Genomic DNA, 26,718 nt, shown 5'->3' with positions numbered 1-26,718 from the left:
ACAGTAACACACAGAAAACCGCGTCTTCCACCCGGTTGGTTGTTGGGAGAATACATGTCACAACACGCATCACACAATACTATCCACAGCTGACTGCTTGAATGATTCTCGTCAGTCACGTTTTGAAGACTAAAGACCCAGAGGTTTTGAAGTGCAATGCCCCTGGGACTTTGCAGGAAGGCTCCTGACTATGACTTCAGCGAGAAACAACATACAGTCAATCACATTGACTTCTCTCTCCTGACCTTAAGGTCGGGATTACGGGGCCAGTCTGTATCAAGTAAGGTCAAATAGACAGGAACACTGTTCCTAGGGAGGGGTGCGGTGTGTCACTCACTCCCCTTAGCCTTAGAAGAAAGAGAAGGAAAAGAAAAGACAGGGATCCTAGGCCTAGAACCCACTAGTGAGAGGGAAGAACAAGTCTTGACCCTTGTTGCCCTCACACATCCCAAAAGATGTCATGCTTCATCATCTGGCAGTTGCTCCTCGACGGGCTGGCGCTGCAATGCCCTTCAGGTTCCCCGAAGGGTCACTTTGTCGGAGATCTTCTGCGAACTGCTGTATGGTGCATCCATGTGTGCGGGGTGAGTCCTAAGTAAGAGGTGTACAAGTCCGTGCAGTGATTTAAAACTGAGTAAGAGTTACCAGCAGAATGTGTTTTAATATGACGGTACCCTTGTCAAAGTAAAAAACCCATAGGTTGAGTGTTACCCCACAAAGCGTAATGTACCCGGGTAACCCAAAAGGTCGACATGTTTCGCGCCTGTAAGGTCCTGTGGGATCCCTGGCGGTTCTTCAGGACCAAGTGAACGTGGTGTGGTGTCTAGTGAACATGGTAGAAAATAAATAATAAACAAGCAAACAAAGCGGGTCAGTCACCCTCTGGGGGATCAGGGCAGGCCCAAAAAGTGGACTCCTACAGATGGGCTACAACTGAATAGTTGAGACTGTTCCTGATCGTCGCCTAATAAACAACGGAGAAGTACTCCAAGGGCTAGAAACGTGGGGTGCCAGCACCTTACCGGAAGTTTAGCTCAGGTGCCCGCTCATTAGCACCTACCCGTCCTCATTTCTGCCCGAAAGGCAGTCTGTTTCACCCATACCACTTTGTGCCAGTAGAAAAGTCGAGAACTCTGTTAATCAGGTGTGGCATTATGTAGACAAATGATAGCCTATTTTGCATTTTTGAGGCAATAGGACACATTTGAGGGAGAAATAAGCTCACATATCAGACTGACCCTTTGCTGCCTTGTCTTTGCACTTTGTAGTGTTACAGAGCATGGCCCAGCAATAAATGACACATTTAACCATACGTGGTTTGCGCTGGCAAGTCCAAACAATATTTGTTTTACTGGTGCAAACGCACCAGTAATCAGCAGCAATTAAGAAGCCAGCAGTGAACACTGCAGGCGTATTTCCATATTCAGTAACCTCAGGACACAAGTTATGCAGTGTGAAATAATACGCACAAGTTATTAGAATCCTGAGAAGGGCCTGGTTTAACCTGGCAGTGACGAATAGCTGTAGAAAGTGTACATTTTTTGATGAAATACGGAAAATGAACACCCCCACTGTTCAAGCCATGAGTTAATGTACCATTAAATGCAGCAGCACGGAGGACGCTGAAACTCGAGGATCCTGTGGGCTGTTGATGAGCACGTTGTTTTTGCTCTCCAGGTTATGGTAACCTCCCTGCATGAGAGAGGGGCTCAGGCATGTGCTGGCGTGACTCCTATCACTCGAGCTGCACCATGCTCCGAGCTGCTTCACAAATAATGGGCTCTCAGTCTCCACCCCCCTACTCGCGCCAGAGCCAGAGCTTCCTCTGCAATGGGAAACACCCATATCACTGCAGTTAGGCCTGTACGCGACCATTCGATCCAACCACCACTATAAAAGCAACAATATAAAATCAGATGTGAGTAAAAAGCACAGCATAGTGTCCTTACCTCCAGGCTTCAAATTGAAATTCTGCTCCTCGGTACACACAGCCTTCTCCCAACCCTGCGCTGTGTTGACATGTGACATGCTGCTAGAGGCCCCTGCGTCTCTCAGCCAATCCAGACACTGCTGCTGCCGTTACCGGAGTGCCTGGATTGGCTGGGGCAGGCAACCTCACTGCTCCTTACTGAGCCCGGGGGCTGCGGCTTATAGTCAGCCACGGTTCCAGTATCAGCTACTGGAGGGGCTCTGAGCGGCCTCAAGTGCACATGTCGGGTTAGCCCTACAGCGCTGAAGCCGTCCGCCCCGACAAGCGCACTTGGGCACCAGGTGCGCTGCTGGCTAACTCTGATGACAGTGTCAGTCTGTCTGTGAAGCCACACCCACTCCTCAGGCCCCTCCTCGGCTCTAAATACATCAACCGGGACGACTACGGATGAGATCAATCCTCCAAAATAAATATATGAACCGGGGAGCGAACAGGGCCAAAATGTAAGTGGGTCAGTGCCCTAATAGAGATCCGCCCCTGCATGCCAGTATTTTAAGATGGCTTTCTGAAATACACAAAATGTATTGTGAGGCATTTTCATACAATAAATGTCTTTTATATTTTTAACATTTATTTCAGAAGTGCCACCCTGCATTTAGAGCTGCTTAGAAGCAGCAAAATCTGCAAAGTCCTGGAGAAATGAGGACTTTCACTTCAACAAGTGGTTCTCAGGAGCCTAATGTAAGATGATCTACTGTAACAAAAAAGTTTGGGGACATCCGATGAGTTGTACCCCTCCCAGTGCTTGCTTGGGCCACTTCAAGGCCTTTTGCATCAATACTCCGCGGCGACATACATGTCAGCTCTACCAGCAGCCAGTATAGATGTACGTAATTATACTGATATATGAAATAAAGTGTTTCCTTGTTTTATGCTACCTAGAGCTTGCATCATTGAAACCCCATCCTCTAGGGGCAGACATTCCACTTGTTGCTGGCTGTAGGCACATTTCACTAGCTAAGCTTAAGAGCCAATCCAGGTAGAGAAGGTTATCTCTCTAATAAAGGCACGACGTTGGGTTGTGAAAATTTGCTTTGTGTTTGAGTCCAAGCTGGAGCACTGACGAGTAGCCAGTGTCACATCACTAATTGTTGCCACTTGTTGAAAGACTTCTATCCAGTTCAAAGTATGTTGGATAGTACACACTGGTCCTGGCATTCAACGGAATATCCTTGATGGATATGTCAAGTTCACTCCGTGCATGACGCAGGAGTGCTATAAACAGCTCTGTTGCTTGGCGCAGTGACAAATGTTTGTCCTGAACGCATGTACAATGCTGTAGCAGATCAAGCCCTTGCAATCATGACGCAGCCCAGGGCCTAATACGAATAAAATTATTTGATAGAATTAATAAATCAACACATCCGTGTGCCTTCATCTCTTTCTGCCTATGTCTCTTTATCCCAGTACCAAAAAAGGTCTCTCCTTACCCTAGTTTCCATATCTGCGTTTCCCTTTTGTGTTGTCCATGTATGCCTCTCAACGCCCATTCCAGTGGCTGGATCTTCCTGGCCTGATGTCTGGTAGCCCACTACTGTTGTTTTCTCCCTGCAAAGAACTCGTTGGGGAGCATTTGGGAAGTTAGAGACAGTGGAGATTTTTCAGTAAACTACTGCCCACTTATGAGGAGGTAGCAGGGCTTTAAGTGGAATTTTGCTGCTTCTGTCATTGCATACATATATTTAATACAAGTAACATTACACCAACAGCAAGCCTGGGCTGCTGGCTTTCCCACTGTTTGTTAGTGGTGTAAGATAAATAAGCAACAACTATGGCTTTGTTGTATAGAATATTGAAAATGCTTCAGTTATGAAATAACGAGACTGTGAAAGAACTATACAGAGTCTCTTTGCAGTTACCTGAAAGGCAGCGAAGGGTGGTACTGCTGCAGAGATAAGATTGCTTTTTTTCACCATGAGCTGAGGGCAAAAATTGAGAGCCTGATAGAGACCTGTCTCAGCACCTGCTTTGTAGAACTGCTGGTGCTGAGCACCGGCGAGACCCAGTCCACTTAAATCCCTGGGATGGAGCACCCTATTCCTGTGTCACTCTGACCCAGTGCCCTTTGTAACAGTGCCTGTTTCTCCTTGTGCATCAATGTGGACTTGCTTGTCTTAAATGCCTGAGGTCACCATGACAGTGTCTGTCAGTCCGATTGTCTAAAGTGTCTATTTTCCCTTGCGTTTGGGTCTCCATGCTCCAGTTTCCATTTCTTCCTGTATGAGTGAGTCCCTATTTGCGAGTTTTTCGTTAATAAGCCCTGTAGTTGTCATGTGAGTAAGTGGCAGGAGGCAGGCGGGTTCACTAAATGACATATTAAGTAAGAAAACACATAGATTAAAGTACATAAGACTTGACCCCACCAGGAGCTAGATGAACATACTCTGTCCCGAGGTAGCATTCAGCGGATCTCAACTGTTGCATGTAGATTCCCAAGAATACAACCCGATGACCTCATAAGCCGTGCAGGAGGAGGGAAAGAAATGACTGTGTAAAGACACCACTAGGCAGACTGGGTCAAAGCGTAGCTGCAACCCCAATGGACTAGAATAACGTTGTAAGTGCTGTGTTACTTCCTTTGTGAGTTGTTAAACCATATATATGTTACTTAAGATTTGTATGGTGCTTAGCTGGCCCTTCAAACTTTGTTCAGGGTCCTGTGGTTCTCAGTCGCCTAATAATCCTTTAAAGAGTTCTGTTTTACTTTGAAGGATAGGTGAGCGTTTCAGTAGTATTTGTGTGAGCTAACCAGCATTACTTGGTGTTTCTGCGTTACTTTCCGATCTTACCAAACATTACTCAGGTTTTTCAGTTATACCAGAGTATCTTAATGAAGCTTGCTCCAGGTACCCTAGTTAAGCTTGGCCAGGGTTTTAGTCATACTTGGGTGTACTATTGTTCCTGCTGGTATTTATTTAATGTTACCTTGCTGAAGTTCTGCATGCTATTGTTGTTTGACTTCAGTAAGCTAAAAATATACCACTTGGGGTGTCCTTATACTAATAATGCCCCTTTTCCCCTCCCTCTTCCTATTTTTCCTGCCCCATCTACCCCCCTCCCCTCTCTCCTGTACCTGCCACATTGTATACTGTATGTATGCGGGTGTGTGATTTCCTCTGCATAATGTTTGTTCTCCACTCCCCGCATGGCTTAAATCTGTTGTTTTTCGTGGAGATTCTCTTACCATGTGAATGATGACATTCCTTTCCAGTTAGTTATGCTTCAACATTAGTCGAAGAACAGAGGGTGGGAGGGAGGGCGTCCGCATGCACGTCTCTTCCTCCACACGAGTCCCCTCCACCTCCCGCTTCTTTGCCCCACTCGCCCTATGACTGTGGTGCTAGATCCATGCCCTCTCAGCCCGACCCCTGCTCGATGGACGAGAGTTGGTTTGTTACCCCTCCCCCCTGTTTTACTGCAGAAGGACCCGGCCCAGTGAACGTGGAGAGCAGCCCACTGGAGGACCTTCTGATCGAGCACCCAAGTATGTCCGTCTACGTCACCAGCAACAGCCTCGTGGTGGAAAGCGCAGTGGAGACCGAGAACTCGGAGGAGCACGACAGTGAGAGGTAAGATGCACTCTAGTACGCATGCTTGCAATTCTCAACACAGTGTTGGCATTCATTATAAAAGAAGAGAGCTTAGCCTTTCTATATACAGATGTAACACACCAGAAGGGGTGAAGCTTAGCAGCCTTTGGTGTCAGCCCAAGAATGCTACTAGCAATCAGCCTCTGGCCACACTCCACCTCACACCACCCCCACATAATTGATGGAGATAAAATAAAAAAATAAAAAAAAGCATGGACAGAAATCTTGGATCAGTACTAGCGGCACAGTTGACGGAGACTGGGCAAATTGGGAACAGCCTGACAGTCTGTGTCTTCCACCAGATACTATGTTCTGTGTTTCTTAGTATCGTGATCCATTTCAGGTTGAGCAAGTACCCATACTTCTGTTATGAAGAACACCTGTAATTATCCTATAAAATGTAAACTTCATATATTTAGGGGCACTTTTATCAAAGTTTTGCCTCCTTTGCCCCGCGCAATGTAGCGCAAAGGCGACGCAAAAACTAGAATCATATTTTCCAAGCCGCGCTAGGCCACTTGGCATGGCCCTGCGTGGCTTGGTAAATTTGGAGTAACGCAAAGCAGCGCAAGTCACTGGCTTGTATTACTTTGCCCCAAGGAGGTGTTCCATAGGTGAAGTATGGGTTTTCCGACGCATCCGTCCATGAATGTTTGTGCATTCCCAGATTTACCGAGACTGGTAAACCTGGGAACGCATCAAAAGGCTGCACCTTCCCTAGGGAGGCGTAACGAGGAGACGTATCTTTATTTCCCCTTGTTTGTTTTTTTTCTTTGTATGTGTGCTTTCCGCACGTATGCTGTGTTTCTGCAGCACACAAGGAAAAAGCAAAAAGCCTCAGAGAATTGTTTTTGTGAAGGAAAATGTCCCTTCCTGCACAAAGACAATCCTGTCTGCAACGCAGGCCTTCTTGCACCATGGTGCAAGGGTGTCTGCATTTGCGCCAGACAGAAGTTTGTGCGTCAGCGCAGGCAGAGAGAAGGAATGCTACATGTCTTGATTAATATGGCACATTCCTGCTCTCTCCCTTTTCTGCAGCACAGCAAGGTGTTTTGCTGCATTGCATTGCATGCAATAATAATAGATATGACTCTTAGTGTCTTTAATGTGGGGGTTCCCATCATATGTAGTTGATCAATATGTGGTCTTATGGCTCCCTTCTCGGTGGCAAAGTGAATAGAGTCCATTCTTTGTAAACCTAGCCAGCACATTTGCATTTAATACCATAGGCGTTATTACACAGTTGCTTTGTCCAGCAGACGTCTCCTATTGGTGTTTCACTTTGTTTTGAGCCAAAAGCAATCATACCATGTTATATTTTTTGGGCATAGAAGAGAGGCGCATGCTTTATCGACAGGAGAGGTTTTGGTAGCATACATAGCTCAAGGAAATAAGCATGAAATGAGGAAGTATGTAAATGCTACAATAAAATATACAATTCACAACACTCATAATACAGCCTGCTGCTCCGTGTTCTCGCCTTCCCGTGGATTAAATACTTCTTTCCTCCCATCGGTTTTGAGCTATGTTTATCACTGTTGATGATTTGTCTCACCTTTGTTAGTTTTTGAAGTGTGTCAGCCCTCTTCTCTTCATCCGATTGACATGTGCACACAGTGGATTTCAAGCAGCCTCTTTTACCAAGACTTTCAAGTGTGATTTGGTGGGAGCTTGTGTATCTTACTCTTAACAATGTTCACTCCCTCTCCTCAAAGGTTCTTTGAGGATGGGGCGTTTGCAGCTTTGAGTGCCAGTATCCTGAAATATGATTTTGTTTGACAAAGGCACCATCTCTCATGAAAATTGCATCTTTTGTGTTTTGTTTTAAAAAAAAGAACTAATTTTGTACAGATGAGACTACATTCTGTAGTAGGGGATCTCTGTGTATAGTCATAATCCAGTGAATAGTCCCGCCCATTTGCATGGACCCCGGAGCAATCAAAAATAATCTCCTAAGCTGTCTTCTTTGCAGTCCTGCATAGACACTTAAGAGAAAATCAAGACAAATAATGCAGCCTAACACTTACAAGGCTACAATGGCCACCACTTCATCTAAACAGTGATTAGGATAGCCAACAATGTCAAATTTTACACAATTTACCAAGTTTCCCTCATAGAGAAAAACTCCGCTTCACCAAAATCCTTGAAATGATAGAGAGGAAGGGTTGGACAGACAAGCCCTCATAGGCTGCCATTATGTGTCTGGAAAAGGGATACCGTGCCTTTAAGGAACCCTCCAGAGTCCCGCGGTATCCCAGGATGCACAGCCAAAGTCATTTTACTTTCAGTTCTATTTTCCGGCTCCTGCTCGCAGGAACCTGGAGCATTGAGCTCTCCCTTTTTAAGTATTTCTTCAATTTTTGAGTGTTTCACTCAACGTCTGGGGTCTTCCTCTTCCTTTTGCTGTGTTTTTTTAGCAAGTTTTGCCCACTCTTTCTTTCGAATATGCCAGCTTTATTCGACCAGTGCCCTGAGTGTGCCAGGAAAAAGGCTAAACCTGACCGCCACAGAGTTTGCATACTCTGTCTCTCTTCCTCCCACGTCCCTGAAGCCTGTGAGATTTGTCAATCTTTCTCCAGGAGGACCCTGCGTGCCAGGGAGAAGATTCGTCTCCAAGGCCTGGAGCAGAGGAGACATCAAGAACCAGGTGGGTCTGGGCATGAAGGGACTCAGTCATCGCCCTCAGCCCGTGCTTCGGACTCTGGGGGGCTCCCCAGTCAAGAAAAGGCCCAGAAAAGGCACCGGTTCTGGTCGACGTCGATAGCTTCGATGTCGGCGTCGAGAGGCATGATCACTATCTGCTCCCCATCGACCCAGGGCTCTGGGTCGAAGCGACGTCGACGTTCGACGTCGAGACCTCGGACGAGGTCGGCGTCGAGGACTTCACCGGCGTCAACATATCATCGACGTTGAGATGAGTCCAGGAGGCACCGGCACTCGCTGTCGAGGCGACACCGCCGTTCGCCGTCGAGGTCAACTCGACGTTCGACGTCAAGGAAAGACCAGTCGATGAGAAGAGGGTCGACGTCGGAGTTCGTCGACGTCTAGACGATTGACGTTGAGAAGTAGAAAGGCGAAAAGGTCGAGGAAGGAAAAGTCGACGTTGAGTAGGCGTTCAAGGGCCAGGATGGTGTCCTCTGCCTCAGTAGTCAGCCTATCTTCTTTATCTACGAGCCCCGGTCGCAGCGGCGCCGGCACTCGGCTGAAAAGAGGTCTGCCTCCAGAGCATCCTCGTCAAGACCGGCAAAAAAGAAGAGGAGAGTGGTTAGGTCTTCAGAATCCGAATATTCTCGAACCTATTCGCCTTCTATGCCCAGGACGCCTACTCCTCCGCCATTGCCTCTAAAGAAGCCTCCTCCGCTACCTCCCCTGCCTCCTCCTGCGACTTCTCCGCCTCCTCCTCCACCTCCGCAACTACCTCCTCCGTCTCTGCCGGACCTTCCGTCACCGCCTACGAGGCCTCCACAGCTTAGGACTCCGGTTCTGCCTCCGCAGCTCCCGCCTCCTGTACGGCCAGTGGATTGGATCGCCCGAGGCCTAGGAGGTCTAGATCCCTGTCCAGAGGACATCGATCAAGGAGTGACCGTCGGTCTTCGACAGGGTCCCATCCGTCACCGGAGGGATAGGTCACGGTCCCGTCATACGGACTCGTCAAGTGGCCGGATATACTCTCCCACCTTGTCGGATTCCCCCATTCGAGGGTGTCACCGGTGGATGACATCGTAACATTTCAGGAGGTGCTATTGAGAGGGGCAGCGAAGTTGGGGATCACTTTAACGGTACCCACAGCTTCTACATCAGTGATATTTGAAACCTTGCACAAGCGGCATTTGTCTCGCCCCTTGTTGCCCTTGGTGGCAGGACTGGAGGAACCGGCTATGGAGCTTTTTCTGACTCCGGCCTCAGTAAAGTCAGCTCCGTCCCGGCTGCAGAAGAAGTACAGGCCCCCGGATTCCGATCCGGCGTTCCTGAGATCAGATCCGGTACCGGATTCAGTTATTTTAACTGTGGCCAAGAAGCAGCATGCGACTGCCCCGTATTCTATGGTGCCTCCGGATAAAGAAAGCCGTCAGATGGACTCAGCTGGACGAAAAGTCTGCGGGACGGCGGCCACCTCAATGAAAGCGGCGAGTGTCTCGGCGCTCTTGGGTCGCTACGACCGCTCCTTGTGGGAGTCCCTGCAGCAATTCCTGGAACTGCTTCCGAGGGATAGGAGGGAAGATTTTCAGGAGATTTTGAATGAGGGCATGATGGTCTCTAATCAGGTCATAAGCTCTGCGGCGGATGTCTCTCTCCTGGCGGCTCATGGTTACTGCCATGGCATCAATCTACGACGCCATTCCTGGTTGCGCCTTACATCTCTCAAACCGGAGGTGCAACAGAGAGTCGCTAATTTACCATTTTCTGGATCGACTCTCTTTGGGTCACATGCGGACAAGGTGATGGCTCGCATGAAGGCAGAGGTAGAGACACTGAAAGCCGTTGGTTTGGAGAAACCAAAAGAGCAGAGGAAGTCCTTCCGTCCATTCCAGAGGCGGTATGGTTCTCAAAGACGAGGGCAGGGTTATTAAGCTGGTCAACAGCAACAACCGCAGCAGTACCAGCGGCAGCCATTCCAGAAGCGGCAGAGGGGCAGAGGTGGACAGCAGTCCTCCTCGGCGAACAGGGGCCCGGCCAGGTAGAAGCCCTGAGGTGCTACTTCCCCCTCTTCCGTTACCCGTTCCGGTGGGGGGAAGCATACAGAATTACTTGGCAGAGTGGAGAACAATTACTCAGGACAAGTGGGTTCTGAATATTGTTTGCAGTGGATACAATTCAATTCAAAAGGTGCTTTATTCGAGTATTACTCATAAAAGCAAGACAAACAAACATATAATTAAAAAACCAATTAAATTTACATACTCAATCAAACAAGCACATGCACATTTTAACAATTTAAAAACAATGCACATTTTTTAAAAAATTAAAAACAATGACACGTCATATGTACTGGTGCAAAAATCATTACCGTCAGAAAAAAGAGACCAGAGGGGTGATATTCATAATCACATTGTAAATATCCCCAGAAAATCATTACATTAAAAGAGAATTCATTACATTAAAAATCAACGTTCAAGCCAATGACACATTGTATAAACAGAGAATAGACAAAAGTCTAGCAGTCTCTGGTCAACTAAAAAATTTACAGAGAATAAACATTAGTTTAGCAGTCTCTGGCTATTTACTAAGCAGTTACAGAGAATAGACAAATGTCTAGCAGTCTCTGATCGACTTGATGGCAGTATTTAACTTACCAACAGTCTCTGCCTTAAAACCCACGCCCATCCCAGGTACTTTGCAATTGCAATATTGATCCATTCTTCAGTAGTAGATTTTACTATGCGCAGTGCCACCATACTACTTTTTGTACCTAAATTCCTACACATAGGAGCCAACCAGGCTTGCCTTGGGGCAGAATATACTGGGCAACAAAACAGGAAATGACCTAGGGTTTCTTTTCCTACCCCACAGGCTGGACATAGTACTACCCCCCCTGATTTCCATTTAGCTGTTAAGTTACGGAGGGGGAGCGAACCTACCCTCATTTGAAATAACAATTTCCTGTCCAGGGGGTTCATTATGTAGTCCCAATACTTTTCATAAATGGGGAACATTTTAGCTTCTAGGTAGCCAGTGGTCATGGTCCCGCTGTTGGTATTAAGCAAGCTCCTATTAGCAACGTGTTCCCAGAATATGTCTTTTAAAACAGTCTTAGAGGGAAATAGAGCCCCAGCAGGATCTGTCCATAAGGCATGTAGTCCTAAATTAAATAGTTATGTTATGTTATGTTATGTTATTTATGTTTTTAATATAGCGCAACGGCTACTCAAAAAGAGTGTCCCGGCGCTTTGGGTAAGGGGAACAGATTCAGAATAACATAACGCAATTAAAAAGAACACAAAAAGACACCACACACACAAAACAAGAAAGCGCAGCTAGTGAGGCCTACTGGGTGAACAGCCAGGTTTTAAGACCTCTCCTAAAGTCTAAAAGACTAGTCGCTCCCCGAAGTGAGAGTGGCAGCACGTTCCACATCTGTGGGGCTAGCAGACTGAAAGAGCGGCCGCCCAAGCGAGCTCTCTTAATACGCGGAACGGCCGCCAAAAACAGCGATTCAGACCGCAGAGAGCGGCCCGGATGGTAAAAGACCACTCTCTTTTGGAGATGTTTAGCTCCTACTGCATGAAGTGCCTTATAGGCCAATATCATGGCCTTAAAAACGATCCGTTTACGGATCGGTAGCCAATGTAAAGTCCTAATTAACCCAGAGGCACTGGCGCGTCTGTTTAGACCAAAAATGGCCCTGGCCGCCGCATTCTGCGCGACCTGAAGCCGCTGCAGCAGGTACTCAGGTAGGCCCAGGTAAAGAATGTTGGCATAATCCAACCTGGAGCCTATCAGGGCCTGCACTGTCAGCCTCCTATGCTCCTCCGACAAAAGAGGCAGGAACCTCCGCAGCATTTTTAATAGGCCGAAGCAGGTGCCGGTCACCCCAAAAATCTGGGCCTTCATTGACAGTCCCCCATCCATCTTAACCCCCAAGTTCTTAGCCACTGGGGAAGAACCGGACGGAGGGAACATGTCCATGGGCCACCAGGCCTGCCAGCTAGGCTCCGCATCGCACCCGAAAAAGAGTACCTCGGACTTATCGGAGTTGCACTTGAGGCTGTGCAGTTGGAACCATGAAAACACAGCCCCAAGGCAACTCCGGATACTCTCCCCGTCAAAGTCAGCCCCTCTCTCGCAAGAGAAGAGGAGCTGGGTGTCGTCGGCATATGACACGATCCGGACACCGAAAGACTCCACGACCGCCGCCAAGGGGGACAGAAAGATATTGAAAAGGGTCGGGCTCAAAATAGAGCCCGGAGGGACCCCGACTCCCAATGGCGGCATCACAGCGGTGTCAGGCGGCGTCCAGATCGTTTGCCGGCGGTCGGCCAGAAAGGATGAAAACCATTTGAGCACCGTCCCCCGCAGGCCAATCTCATAGAGTCTTGCGAGAAGGCCATCATGGGGGACGGTGTCAAAAGCCGCCGACAAGTCCAACAACACCAGCATGACTTTGCCCCCGGTATCCAGCACTCCCTTGATGGTTTCAGAAACCTCAAGGAGCGCGGTTTCGGTACTACGATTAGTGCGGAAGCCAGACTGGGAGTCGTGCAAGATCTCATGAGACTCCAGGAAATTGGAGAGCACCGACTGGACGTGCTTCTCCAGGATTTTAACGAGGGCCGGCAACAGCGAAATCGGTCTATGATTGGCTGGGACCTTCGGGTCGAGCCCCGGTTTTTTTAGCAGCGGGATGACCATCGCCTGCTTCCATCCTGGCGGAACCACTCCCTGACTCAACGAGAGATTGAGAAGAGGGTTCGCCAGTGGGTTAACCACCGCCGCCAACTTACCCAAGAGCTTAGCTGGGCATGGGTCAAGTGGCGACCCCGATTTTAAATTGCCCATGAGTGCTAAGGAGGCAGAGGCCGGCAGAGATGGAAACTCGGCCAAGACGGCGCCCTGCCAAGCGGAAGAAGGAAGGCCAGCCGCAGAAATAGACAATGTTTCCTAGATAGTGCAATCTTTAGTGTTTTAAACCATCTGATTTTATTGTAATGGTCAGCTTTGATGACATCAGAGAACCCTTCCGCGTAATGAGAGAGCTCTGGTGTTGTCCAAAGTCTACGCCAGAATAATATCGGGCGCAGTTTGGCCTTTTCCGTAAGTTCTCTTCTACCTAACTCGTAACGCAGGGGCAATAATGGGCTACTCTGTGGGGTACCCGTCAACGACCTCAGAAATTTATTTTCAGATAGTTGGAGTTTGTGGAGGTTTTCGTACCCCCATAACTCCGCACCATACAAAGCAGACCCAATTGCTTTTGCCTCATATATTATCAGGGGCGGTTTAATAGGTTTTGTCATTGACTTCCTATGCTCCTTAATTATAGTGCCGGATAGCTGCTTGTGCCTTAATGTAGCAATATTAAGGTGTTGCTGCCACTTATTGTCATTGGAGATCAGGATCCCCAAATAGGTGAAGGATTTTACAACTTCAAGAATGCGGCCACTCATGGTAATATTTGATTTAAAATTTCTATGAGGGTTAAAAGCCATGAGTTTTGTCTTGGACGCATTCACCTCAAGACCGTGGTCGATACAGAACTCATCAAATATTGCCAATGCTTTTTGTAAACCACTGGGGGTTTTGATAAAATTAAAGTGTCATCGGCGAACATTAAAATGGGGACTTTCTCCCCAGCGAGAGAAGGGGCATCCACGGCCCGAGATTGCATGCGGGAAACGATCCCATTAATAAAAAGGGTAAACAAGGTGGGGGCCATTGAACATCCTTGCCGAACCCCGCGCTCAACAGGAAATTCGGCAGTGTCGTTCCCATATCCTCCCCATCGTATTTTGGCATAGTTGCCCTCATGCAGTCGCATAATTAAAATCAACAGATCCCCAGGGACCCCTAGTGTCTCAAGCACTTCCCACAGTTTCGCCCTCGGTACCAGGTCGAAGGCAGCCCGCAGATCAACAAATGCTGCATACAGGCTGCCTCCGCCTAGCACCACGGTCTTCCACTGTATCAGTTGGAAACGGAAGACTTGATCCACAGTGCTGGTTGCCCTGCGAAATCCGGCCTGAAAGGGGGATAAAATGTTGTGTTCATCAACCCAATCGAGCAACCTATTAACAATTACTCGCCCCACTATTTTCTGGATGGTGTCTATTAAACTAATGGGGCGATAGTTACCGGGCTGTGCCCGATCTCCTTTCTTGTATATAGGGATGATTACAGCACCCCTCCAGGTCACTGGAATATCAGCCCCCCTGGTAATCAAATTTATCAACAGATAGATATATTTGCACCATCTATCAGTGTCATTCAGGAAAACGTCTGCCGGCACCCCGTCAATACCAGGAGCCCGCCCACTTCGAACAGTTTTTAAGGCAGTGACTATTTCATTCTGAGTGAAGAGGTCATCCTCAGTTGGTAAACAGTGCATGCACCTTCTATCCACTGCCTGATCTCTAGAAGCATACTGTTCACTAAAAAACTTAACCCAAGCATCCTGGGGGACATTATTAGTGCTTGCTTCTTCTATCCTGTCGTGTCCCCATTTGACTATATGCCAAAATAACCTGGAGTCCTTACGATCACTTGCATTTTTTAGATTGTTCCAGTGTGCCTCATCCCAATCTTTTTTCGCTGTTGCTATACACTGTTTGTAATGCTTCCTGACAGATCTAAGTGCCTCTAAATTCTTGTTTTTAATAGCATCACCCAAGGAGGTTCTTGCCATCCTACATTCATGATTGTACCATCGTGCTGGTCTGTGGGCATGGATCTTTTTATTTGCCGGTTTCAGAAAATGGCCTTTGATTTCATTAAAGAGAACTTCATGGACCTTGGTGACAGTAGTTTTACTAGGAAGAAGCCCAGTTTCACCCTCAAGGGCCATGATAGCCTTATCCGTTGCCATGCTTATTTTTTCCAGAACCAGCTGATCTGTTTTAACACTAGTCCACCTCAGCCTGCGTAAATCATTTGTAGGTACAATCAGCGGGGGTAAGGGGTCAATAGAAGTACTAGGGGCAATTACATCAGACAGCCACCATTTATGGAGAACGCAAAGAGGATTGTGGTCACTCTCAAGCCTTTCCTTAACCTCCATATCAATAATGGATGACCATAGGGTCATACTGCATATAACATAGTCGATACGACTCTTAGATCTTCCATTATCAAAAGTCATGGCTGATACTCTGTCTGACTTAGTACGACCATTCAGGGCCCTTAACCCGTATTCAAGGCACATAGCATTCAGGCTTAGGATATCCTCGGTCCAGCGAGTTATTGGGGTTAAGTCAAGTGCAGGGATTTCCCAAATCTTGTCTTCCTCCGCACCTAAAAAAGCCTCACCGGTATCAAGAGGTTCAAAAGTACGGTTTAGGTCTCCTGCCAATATGATGTTATTCCCAGAAGAGTGAATATCTAGGTAACTGTACAGAGACGATAAAACCGCTGATTTACCAGCATTTCCCCCTCTAGCATATAAATTATAGATGTCAATGGAGGTGGAAGAGTCCCTCTCGAGTCTAATGAGCTGGATATCTTTGTGATTTAGCTCTAGATTTTTTACTAAGATCTTCAGGGACTGACGGACCCATATAGTGAGACCTCCCATTGGTCTCCCTTTGGGACCTTTGATAGCCGGTACATAATAATTCAAATACCCCAAAGCAAAAACAGGATCACAGGCCCATGTTTCTTGAAAAATGCAGACGTCATACTTGCTAACGAATTCAAACCATTCTCCACAGTCCATCTTGGAACATAGCCCTGCTACATTCCAAGATAGAAGGTTCCCAAAGGCATGCTCCACACATATTTCAGAACTGTGATCAGGCCCATTCAAATTTACATCCACATTAACATTGTCTTCTACTATTGTATATGTTAATCCTACTGAAACATCTGGATTACATAACTCGTTTAGTGAGCCCATAACTCGATTGTGCCCCCCTGTTGCACACATGGCTGGGGGTATTTGCAGCTGAGGCATACAATTAGTTATTTGTCAATCGCAAGCATCTAGATTGGAAAGAGCAGAAAATCTGTTTTCCAAACCTAGACTCCACTCAACGGAACCAAAATTCTTACTACCCCTTTTGGTTACAACGTTCCATTTTGTTCTTAAGGTACTTGGATTGGGGCCTCTGCCTTTCCGAGGGTAAAAGAAGTCAAGAGTCAATGGTACAATAGAAGTAGATCGTCTCTGTGGTGGAAAAATGTTAGGCAGTATGTTTGGTAATACATCAGGGTCAGAGAGATTAAGCACAACGCAATCACCCTTGAACTTTTTTTCCCTGTTCCCAATCCACTCCACTCTTCTTGCATTTACCAGTTCCTCGGCCAGTTGCTGTTTCCCCCATGGAGATATGGCCATGTTGTTGGTTAACCAAGATAGAGATTTGTTTAGAAGCGATGTTGTTGTTTCAACTTCACCGGAAGCCAGAGGGGGCACGTTTACTAGTACAAGAACTAATGGCGAGGCTTCCACCACCAGCTCAAATGACCCTTTCGAGGTATTAGGTTCACCAATAAAATGGGCGGAGGGTGCAACACCAGAGCTATTTTCCGGTAGGTTTATCAGAGGAGCCACTGGGGGGTTTGGGGCAACAGTGGGTGGCAATTTAATTGCTAGAATGTCATTAACCAAAGGTTGTACATTGGACGTGATGACTTCAGGGAGTTTCCCCACTTCACCCAGAGTTTTACCAAGGAGACCTTCCAATTTAGTCACCTCAGCGGATAACTTATCAATTTTGCTTATCAAAGGTTTAACTATCCCTTTGATTTTTATGTCCATCAGAGTGCAAAATTTCTGAAATTGAATATTAGAGAAGGTCACATATGTTTCCCCCAAAGAATCATCCTCCTCATCAGAGATTTTCCTTGGTGGTGTTGCAGTTTTATTTTTAGCTGACCTTAACCCCGGCCGTTTTTGTATAGCTTTTCTTTTAGCCCCTGTAACCCTCGGTGCTGGAATTGGAACAGTGGAATGGGTAATGGGCTCACAGATCATAGGGCTCAAAGTCACTACATCATTATCGCTATTGTCTTCAGTGCTGGCCACTGTGCCACTGGGTTGAATGATAACAGTGTCCTGTGCGGAAGCATGTGCCGCTCCAGAGAGGCTGGTGTTTATCAGGTCAAAAGAGTCCTCTGTCTCTTTGTCTACTAATGGAGATTGTGTAGATGAGTCCAAACCCAATGAGGACCTTCTATCGCTATTGATTTTCGCCACTACCTGGACTAAGTAGTTCTCCATGGTATTGGTTGCAGGTGTTAACTTTTTACCAGGCATACCAGGCATGTGTGCAGATGGCTTTGATTCAATAACAAGACGTAAAGCTTGAATGATTAAATAACGTTTTACCTGGCAGTCGATGGCTTAGCAGGTCAATGATCGTCTGTTGGCCTGTGGGTGTTTGGGCAGAGTTCCTGGCCCAACCCAACCTTGTCCGACCTCGGACGGCCTCAGACGGCCCGCCCTTTGCCCGGGCTTCGCCCCGGGCGTCCCGCGTAGCTGGCCCTTCGGCGCTTTTGTGCGCCTCCCCTGGCGCCCTCGCGGTGTCACTACGCGCGCCGCCGCGTAGGCTGCCGGGAATCGTAGTCCCGGAGCGGCGGCGCGACCAGACTGCAGAGAAAGTGACTCTCGGCGGTGGCGGCGTGGGCTGAGTGTCCTGGCGAGCTGCGGCGTGATGCAGGTAAGGTTTTCGGTTTCCCAAGGCTCCGCCGGCCCTTCGGTGCTTTTGTGCGCCTCCCCTGGCGCCCTCGCGGTGTCACTACGCGCGCCGCCGCGTAGGCTGCCGGGAATCGTAGTCCCGGAGCGGCGGCGCGACCAGACTGCAGAGAAAGTGACTCTCGGCGGTGGCGGCGTGGGCTGAGTGTCCTGGCGAGCTGCGGCGTGATGCAGGTAAGGTTTTCGTTTCGTCAGACCTCCTCCGGCGATTCCACCTGTTTGCTCGCAGTTCCAGCTGCTCGAGCTCCAAGCGGAGGCCGATACCCTGTTAAGAAAAAGGGCGATAGAAGACGTCCCTTTGTCTCAAAGGGGAAAGGGTCTTTACTCACTGTTCTTCCTGGTGCGCAAGAAGGACAAGGACAAGTTCAGGCCCATTCTGGATTTGCGACAAGCAAGCAAATGGATTCGCAGGGAGAAGTTTTGCATGCTGTCTCTGCACCAGATTTACCCTCAGCTGCAGAGAGGAGACTGGCTTTGCTCAATAGATCTGCAAGATGCGTACTTCCATGTGCCCATTGCACGGAAACATCGGAAGTTCCTGCGATTTCTGGTTGGCACAAATCACTATCAGTACACCGTACTACCGTTTGGACTGAAGTCTGCACCCAGGACCTTTTCAAATTGCATGGCAGTGGTGGCATCGCACCTGAGAAAGAACAAGGTGTTGTCTACCCGTACCTGGACGACTGGTTGATCAAAGCCTCCACCTTCCAGGAAGCGCAAATGCACTTCAACAGGACGGCCGTTCTGTTGACCCAGCTGGGGTTGAATATCAATATGTCCAAGTCTGTCCCGACTCCTGTCCAGTGCCTACAATACTTGGGAACCTCCATCGATACTCTTTCAGCAAGCAAGCGTGTCTCCTTCGGAAGAGCGACGCTTATCGATCCTTCGGAAGGCTCAGGCTCTCATAGCTGTTCCATCTACGACAGTGAGGACGGTGTCTTCTCTACTGGGGTCAATGGCCTCTTGCATCTTCCTCACGCCACACGCACGCCTTCATATGAGGCCGCTGCAGGAATGTCTGGAGGATCAGTGGGACCAGAAGTGGGGGAGCTGGGACGACAGGATCCGGCTGTCCCTTCACGCTCAACAGTCCCTGAGATGGTGGCGCTCAGCAGAGAATCTCCTCAAAGGGGTCCCATTTCACAAGGACATTCCTATTCAGACTGTCGTCACGGATGCCTCTCTCCATGGCTGGGAGCGCATTCTGATCATCGACAGATCCAGGGAACGTGGTCCCCGGCGGAATCTACGTATCACATCAATTTCCTGGAACTCAGAGCTGTTCACTTGGCACTGAAGGCCTTTCATCCGTTCTTCCAGACCAGCTCCTTCCTTGTGCGGACGGACAATACGACCACAATGTATTACCTCAACAAGCAGGGGGGCTCGAGATCACGCACACTGTCACAGGAAGCGCAGGCGATCTGGCACTGGCTGCTAGCCAGATGACTGATGATAACGGCTACCCATCTGCCAGGTGTGCAGAACGCTCAGGCGGACACACTCAGCAGGTTGGTGCAAGAAAACCACAAGTGAGTTCTAAACGACGAGGTGCTAAGAGACATCTTCGACAGGTGGGGCACTCCAGACGTAGATCTGTTCGCCACCGCCGAAAACAGAAAATGCAGAGACTTCGCCTCCAGGTATTACCAACTGGGGACTCTGGTGAACACACTATGGATCAGCTGGTCGAACAGCTTTCTGTACGCTTTTCCACCCATTCCCCTGATTCCGGTGGTGCTCATCAAGCTATCTCAGTCCAAAGCACGGATGATCCTCGTTGCTCCGGAATGGCCCCGACAGTGGTGGTTCACGGACCTGCTTCACAGGTCTCTCCTACCCCACCTGCGGCTGCCGTGTCGGCCGGACCTTCTCACGAAGTTCGGGGGGCAGATGGTGCATCCCAACTTCTCCTCGTTGAGTTTAGCGGCATGGCTCCTGAGATAGTGCAGTATGGACACCTGAATCTGCCTGTCGATTGCATGGACATACTAAGGGAGGCTAAGCGCCCTTCCACTAGGACTTCCTATGCCTACAAGTGGAAGAGGTTCTGCATCTGGTGCACCTCCAAGAATTATGATCCGACGACCTGCAAGGAAGATGTCATCCTTCCATACCTCTTGCATTTGGATCAATCTGGCCTTAATTTTCATTCTATTAAGGTTCACCTCGCAGCGTTGACTGCGTATAGGAAATGCCCTTCACAAACATCCTCCTTCCAGATTCCTGTGATAAAAGATTTTTTGGAAGGATTGAAGAAAGTGTTTCCTCCTGTTCGGCGTACTTCGCCTTCATGGGAGCTGAATGTGGTGCTGTCCAGGTTGATGAAGGAGCCTTTTGAACCTATCCATAAGGCTTCTCTGCAGCACTTGTCATGGAAGGCGGCCTTCCTTGTGGCCATTACATCTGCCCGCAGGGTGAGTGAAATTCAGGCATTGTGTTGCCAGGAACCTTATACTGTATTTCATGCTGCTAAGGTTTTGATGCGTACTCACCCTAAGTTCCTTCCTAAGGTGATTTCTGATTTTCATGTTAATCAGACTATAACTTTGCCTACATTTTTTCAAAACCCTTCCACTCCAGCTGAGAGGTCTCTTCATTCCCTGGATGTCAGAAGAGTGTTGAAATTTTGCTTGGATAAGACCAAGGACATTCGTAGGTCAGACCAATTGTTTGTCAATTATGGGTCGGTCAGGACTGGTCTTGCCACATCGAAACAGTCCATTTCTAGATGAATTGTGTCCTGTATCCAGTTGTGTTATCAGAAAGCTAACAAAACCTTAAGGGGTAAGCCTAAGGCTCATTCTACCAGAGGCAAAGCAGCTACAACAGCTTTGCTTCGTAATGTTCCCATTGCAGAGATCTGCAGAGCTGCCACTTGGAAGTCGGTCCATACCTTTGCTAAGCATTACAGTCTGGACTCTTATGCCAGGGCAGATGCTCAGGTTGGGCAGGCTTCGTTGAGAAATCTGTTTGCACAGTAGAGGTATTGTCTGTTTTTTCTCCACCACCGGGTTGGTTTGTTGGGATGGGCTTGCCATTCTATTCACTGGATTTTGACTATACACAGAGATCCCCTACTACAGAAGGAGTAGTTTCTTACCTGTAACTCCATTTCTGAAGGAGGGGTTTCTCTGTTATAGTCATAAGCGCCCGCCCTCCTCTCTGGTGAAGAAAATGGTACTGTAATGTATGCTACAGGCTTTGCTTTATACACCTTCAAAAAGAACTGAAAGTAAAAGGACTTTGGCTGTGCATCCTGGGATACCGAGGGTCTCTGGAGAGTTCCTTAAAGGCACGGTATCCCTTTTCCAGACACATAATGGCAGCCTATGAGGGCTTGTCTGTCCAACCCTTCCTCTCTATCATTTCAAGGATTTTGTTGAAGGGGAGTTTTTCTCTATGAGGGAAACTTGGTAAATTGTGTAAAATTTGACATTTGTGGCTATCCTTTTCACTGTTTAGGTGAAGTAGTGGCCATTGTAGCCTTGTAAGTGTTAGGCTGCATTATTTGTCTTGATTTTCTCTTAAGTGTCTATGCAGGACTGCAAAGAAGACAGCTTAAGAGATTATTTTTGATTGCTCCGGGGTCCACGCACATAGGCGGGGACTATTCACTGGATTATGACCATAACAGAGATACCCCTACTACAGAACTGGAGTTACAGGTAAGAAACGACTCCTTCCTGCTATTATTGAGAAAAATCACGAAGGAAATGTTCTTTTTTTTTTTAATTTCACCATCGTAGGGTACATTTATAAAAAAGTATCCATAAATAGATAAATACAAAAAAAGAAGCGTTCTTAACACCTTGGCTGCTAAGGGTTTTCCCCCCCGGCGCTGCTTCTCAGGATTACCATTGTTTGTGACAAGGTCAACTCGTCATAAGCACAGGGCAGGTAAAGCCCATGACGAGTTGACCTTGTCACTAGCATGGAAGTGGTTAAACAGAAACAATAATTGACAGATAAGTACAGAACAGTATGGATAGCTTATATAGTATAACAGGACATAATGAAAAAAGAAGAAAACATTTTTTTTACCTCAAAGGCCTTTGATCATTACGTTGTGCCTAGAGTGAGTTTGATTCTAGTTTTCCAATCGATTATGAGCCCAAATAAGATTTCCTAGTTTCCAAGCCTTCCACCCTTTCCTCTCATATAGACCCTTTTCCAGATTATACATAGCTAAGAGTCGTGTAGGCCATTGTTGAAATGTGGGGGGTTTAGGATCCACCCAAGCGGTTGCTATAAAATTATAACCACAGCCATGGGTAGAAATACAAATTCACGCTAAACCAACGGTGTTCCATTCCGAGCCACACCTAATACCATCAACTTAGCTGCAAGCTTTACTTGGATCATGAAAGTTTGCCCCTGAAATTCCTCTGTGGGTCCAACATCGGACAGAAGGCAAACATGAACTATATCTGCATCATCACCCTTACAGCGGGGCAACGAATACCATCCGTCCCTCCCCATTGAGCAATCTAAGCTGGAGAATAATAGAGTGAGAAGATTGTTTTAAAGTGTTGTGCTTGAAGGTTAGCCACCCTCAAAACAATGTAACCGAGCTTGAGTGACAGTATAAATTCATCCCCTTCAATATTCAGTTTCCGCTGCCATTTCTCACAATGCTTGTCTAGGTGGTTACCCAATAGTTGGCTCAGTCCGGCATAAATCTGGGTGATAGTACACCCATCAGGGTTCCTAACAGCTTCCATAACTGGATCTTTAGAAAAGCTTTCCCTCCCCCTTTCTTCTCTGTGATGGAGGATCGAATCTGGAGGTATTTGAAAAATTCCCTGCGATCTAGATTGAAGAGGATTTGAGTTTTCTCAAATGAGATAATACCATCTTCTTTATCCCCAGAGCGTCCCAGCCCAGCATAACCCCATCATGAAATACCCCGGGGAGCGACGGATTTCCGAATAAAGCAGTGTAGAAATTCATTCTCCCTAGCCCCAATTTATTACTAACACCAGTCCAAACAGCCGCTGCTGCTGCACCAAGGGTTTTAAATTTCACTCTTTTGTAGTAGCTAGCTTCGATAAATCTCAGAAGCCATTTGGGAGCCTCTATCTCTAGCAATAGTTCATATACATCTGGAGGAGCATAATTCCTCCACTGATCCATAACCTTCCTGCCCAATAACCCTCGGAAGTATTGAATTGCCATGGCCCAATAATACATTTTTAAATCCGGGAGCGCCCAACCTCCCCTTTCCCTAGGCAGGGACATATATCTAAAAGCTCTTCTGGTCTTACCCTGTGCCCATACAAATCGAGTAATCAACCTCTCCCATTCCTTATACCAATGGTTCTAACATTTTAAGGGTATTGTCCTGAATAAATTCAGTATTTTTGGAAGAAATATAATTTTACTGATATTACATCGTCCAACAATTGAAAGATGCAGATTTTCAAATCTGTCAAAATCTCTTTTGGACTTTTGGATCACAGGGACAAGATTTTTTTCTACTACTTTACCTAGATCTGAGGTTATGATGATCCCAAGGTATGTGGCGGACTCCGTCACCAGTGGATCCGACAGAGACAACCTACTATTAACTACTATTTGCGTTTTTTCTCGGGTAATCCTATACCCTGAGATACCCTCAAAGCGTTCAGCCTCATGCTCCAGTTCCATTAAGGCCACCCTTGGATTTGCAGCAGTTACTGCTAAATCGCCTGCGTATCCTAAAATTTTAGTTTCAAATCCATTTAATCATATGGGAAGGATTCCCTTATTTGCTTAAATTTTCCCAATTAAAGGATCCATATAGAATGCAAATAGGAGGGGAGTGCATGGGCACCCCGTCTCGTCCCACTGTGAATGAAATCGGATCGCTCTTCCCACCCATTAGCCAGAGTCGAATTTTAGGGGTTCTATATAACGTCTGTATGGTTTTAATACACCCTTTTCCAACCCCCACATTCTCCAGTACAGCCAGAGATACCCCCACGAAACCCTATCGAACACCTTCTCTGCATCTAGTAGGATAAGCGCCATAGGATCCCGTGAGGCAGAGATGCCATCAAACATAGTGATAACTCTGCGAATATGTTCGGTTGCACCTCTACCTGGATGAATCCGTGCTAACGGGGTGAAATCACCTTCCCTATCATGGATTGGATTTTTGAAAAATGTTTTACATCACTATTCATTAGACTAAGTGGTCTATAAGATCCGGGCTCATTAGGGGGCTTTCCCTTCTTTAGAAAGATAACCATATTAGCTTCTGCCCATGACTCTGGAGGTGCTTCACCTCTCTGTGCTTGATGCATTACAAATCCTAAATCATCCCCCAAAATTGGAAAAAACACTTTATAAAATTCTAACGGGATTTGGTCAGGGCCTACAGCTTTGCCAGATGGGAGTTCACTGATGGCTTTTTGAATTTCCTCATCTGATAATATGCCCTCCAGAACTTATGAATTTTCATGTGAGAATGCCTCAGCAGCGATTGATGCTAAATATTCCTTTATGTTCTTCATCTCCGTATGCCTATTCTTCCCCGTATGGATTCTCGTAGTACCTTTGAAATGCCACTCGTATTTCCCTAGGTGCTGCAGCTACTTCCCCCATTTGATTTTAAATCTCCAAAATATCTCCCCAGTAGTGTTCTATCTTGTTCTAGTTGCAAGCATGTGCCCCATTTGTTCACTATATTCATAACAAGATTGTCTCCAGGCCAGAAATATTTCCACTGCTCTTGCTGCCATGATTTCTCCTTATGCCGCCTTTGCTTTTGCCAATTTCTGGAGCATCTCTTCTTTGTTCAAGCCATTGGCAACGGCTCTAACCAATTCTTCTTCTATATCTGACATTGTACTATACAACTTCTTTAGATCTTGCTTGATTTTTTTTATTCCGGTTCAGAGAGTAACTCAGGGTTTCCCCTCTGATCCCGACCTTAAGGGAATCCCATACTATCCCATATCTAGCACTACCCCTGTTGTCCTCTAGGAAACCCCAAGCCACTTATTCATATGTTGAACATAATTCGGATCTTGCAGCAAGGCCCGCCCAAATGCACACAGATTCCCCTCCCCCCCACACACACACACAAAGTTTTGAACCTCCAGAACCAAGGGACTGTGGACGGACATGGCCCGGGGAGATTTCTGAATCAAACAGGATGAGACCAGGAAGTAATCTAATCGTGCTACAGCCCTGTACGGTTCCGAATAATATGTACTACCCCCATCCTGTGGTTTAAGTTGCTCCCAGGCATCAATAAGCCCATTATCTTCGATCATTTGAATGAGGGCCTTATGTACTTTTTTTTCTGACCGTTATAATTACGGGGGTTCCCCTTCCATAGCCAGCCATGCCATTTATATTAAGATCGCCACAAACAATGATTGGTAGAGGCCACTTGGTCAATTCAGAATTTAAGGTACTCCTATACTTCGGGATCATCCCCTGTCGACCCATATATTGAGCATAATGTAAAATTAAATCCCTGCACTTGGCCTTCAACAATTGCCCATCGACCTAGTTTATCAGTTGAACAAGCTTTAAACACAATCCTCCCCTTCTGTACCAATATCGCCACCCCTCGCGTTCTGGTCCTTAGTATATGCAATCAGTTGAAATTCCAGCTGCTCTAGGATGTTTTTCCGTGTCCCCTCTATGTGTGTTTCCTGCAAACAAATTATATCTGCATGCAACATCTTAAGTTGTTCCTTAACTGTCCTTTGTTTTACAGCATTATTCAACCCACAAATATTTATCATTGCTACCCACATATAAAGTATATATTGCCATCCTGTTCCCACATTACTCCTTTTTATTTTTTTTTGACACCTCTCCCTGATTTCGTTACCCAATGGTGCTCTTAATTTTTATACCCCAGCCTCACCCCCCTGGTGAATTTCCCCCTGCCACCTCCTGCCCCTTCCTGCCCTCGAGGCCCACCCCTTCCCCCCACCCTCCACCTACATGGTGAGACAAGCAGACCAATGGTCTCTGTAATGTAGTCTGAGAATCACCCCCTTCCTGCCAGCCCGCAAACTTCCGCCTTTGTTTTTCCCCCGCTTAGATGCTATTTTAACCCCTAAAAGTGCTATCCCTGGTTAGACTCTACCAACAATATAATGCATCACAAAGTTCCTTCCACATCAGCCACCATTTGAAACAGAGAAAAAAAGAAAGCCCCCAAAAAGAAGAACTAAGAAAAAGATGAGTAAAAAAACGAAATCTTAGTTACTTCAACCTATCTGGACAAATCAATGAAAATCGGTCCTTGCCATTAAGATTTTAGTTTTTCAATATACTCTTGAGCTTGGATTACTGAAGTGAAGACTCTTGTAGTGTTCTTGTGTATAATCTTCAATCGAGCTGGGGGTCAAAAAAGCTTGTGCCCCTAAGGCTTGACAAGGCTGAATCAATTGTCTTAACTTCCATTGCCATTCTAATGTAACGTGGCAAAAATGTGGTTTTGCAAAGAAGGACTGATTTTTTAAAGTCCATCTGGCATTCTGGCGGGCCTTTGCATACACTTCCTCCCGAAGCAGCAAATTCCCGAAGTAGATTAATATTGCCCTTGGCGTTGCATTACCTTCTCTACTAGGCTACATTGGTCTCTATAAAATCAAAGGGAAGCGATTAACCTGCTGTAACACTACCTCCCAGTTCCAGTGCTGGAGTTCCAAGAAGGCGCCCTTCATTAGCTTCAGTACATAGGCCCATATATTGTTTCCATCTATTCCTTCTTCTATGCCAAGTAACCATGTTATTCCGCCTTTGCTAGTTCTCAAAATCTTCCATCTTCCATTGAA

At 46.9% G+C, this 26,718-nt stretch overlaps 1 protein-coding gene across 2 annotated transcripts in view; it reads left to right on the top strand.

The window, feature by feature from the left end:
* LOC147669874 (tumor protein p53-inducible nuclear protein 2-like) overlaps nucleotides 1–26,718 on the top strand; it is an 81,590-nt gene that overhangs the window by 45,359 nt on the left and 9,513 nt on the right. The window contains exon 3 of one of the 2 annotated variants that reach the window (XM_086948185.1): nucleotides 5,412–5,559. In XM_086948185.1, coding sequence (XP_086804311.1) covers nucleotides 5,412–5,559 — 148 coding nt within the window. Of the gene's footprint in view, nucleotides 1–5,201; nucleotides 5,560–26,718 lie in introns of both variants that reach the window. The other variant, XM_086948184.1, reaches the window with a different exon arrangement.

This window comes from Lissotriton vulgaris, unplaced genomic scaffold (genome assembly GCF_964263255.1).
Source record: "Lissotriton vulgaris unplaced genomic scaffold, aLisVul1.2 SCAFFOLD_898, whole genome shotgun sequence".
In the NCBI taxonomy this organism is placed as follows: Eukaryota; Metazoa; Chordata; class Amphibia; order Caudata; family Salamandridae; genus Lissotriton; species Lissotriton vulgaris.
The sequence above is the reverse complement of the archived record's forward strand: the minus strand, read 5'-3'. Positions and strand labels throughout refer to the sequence as shown.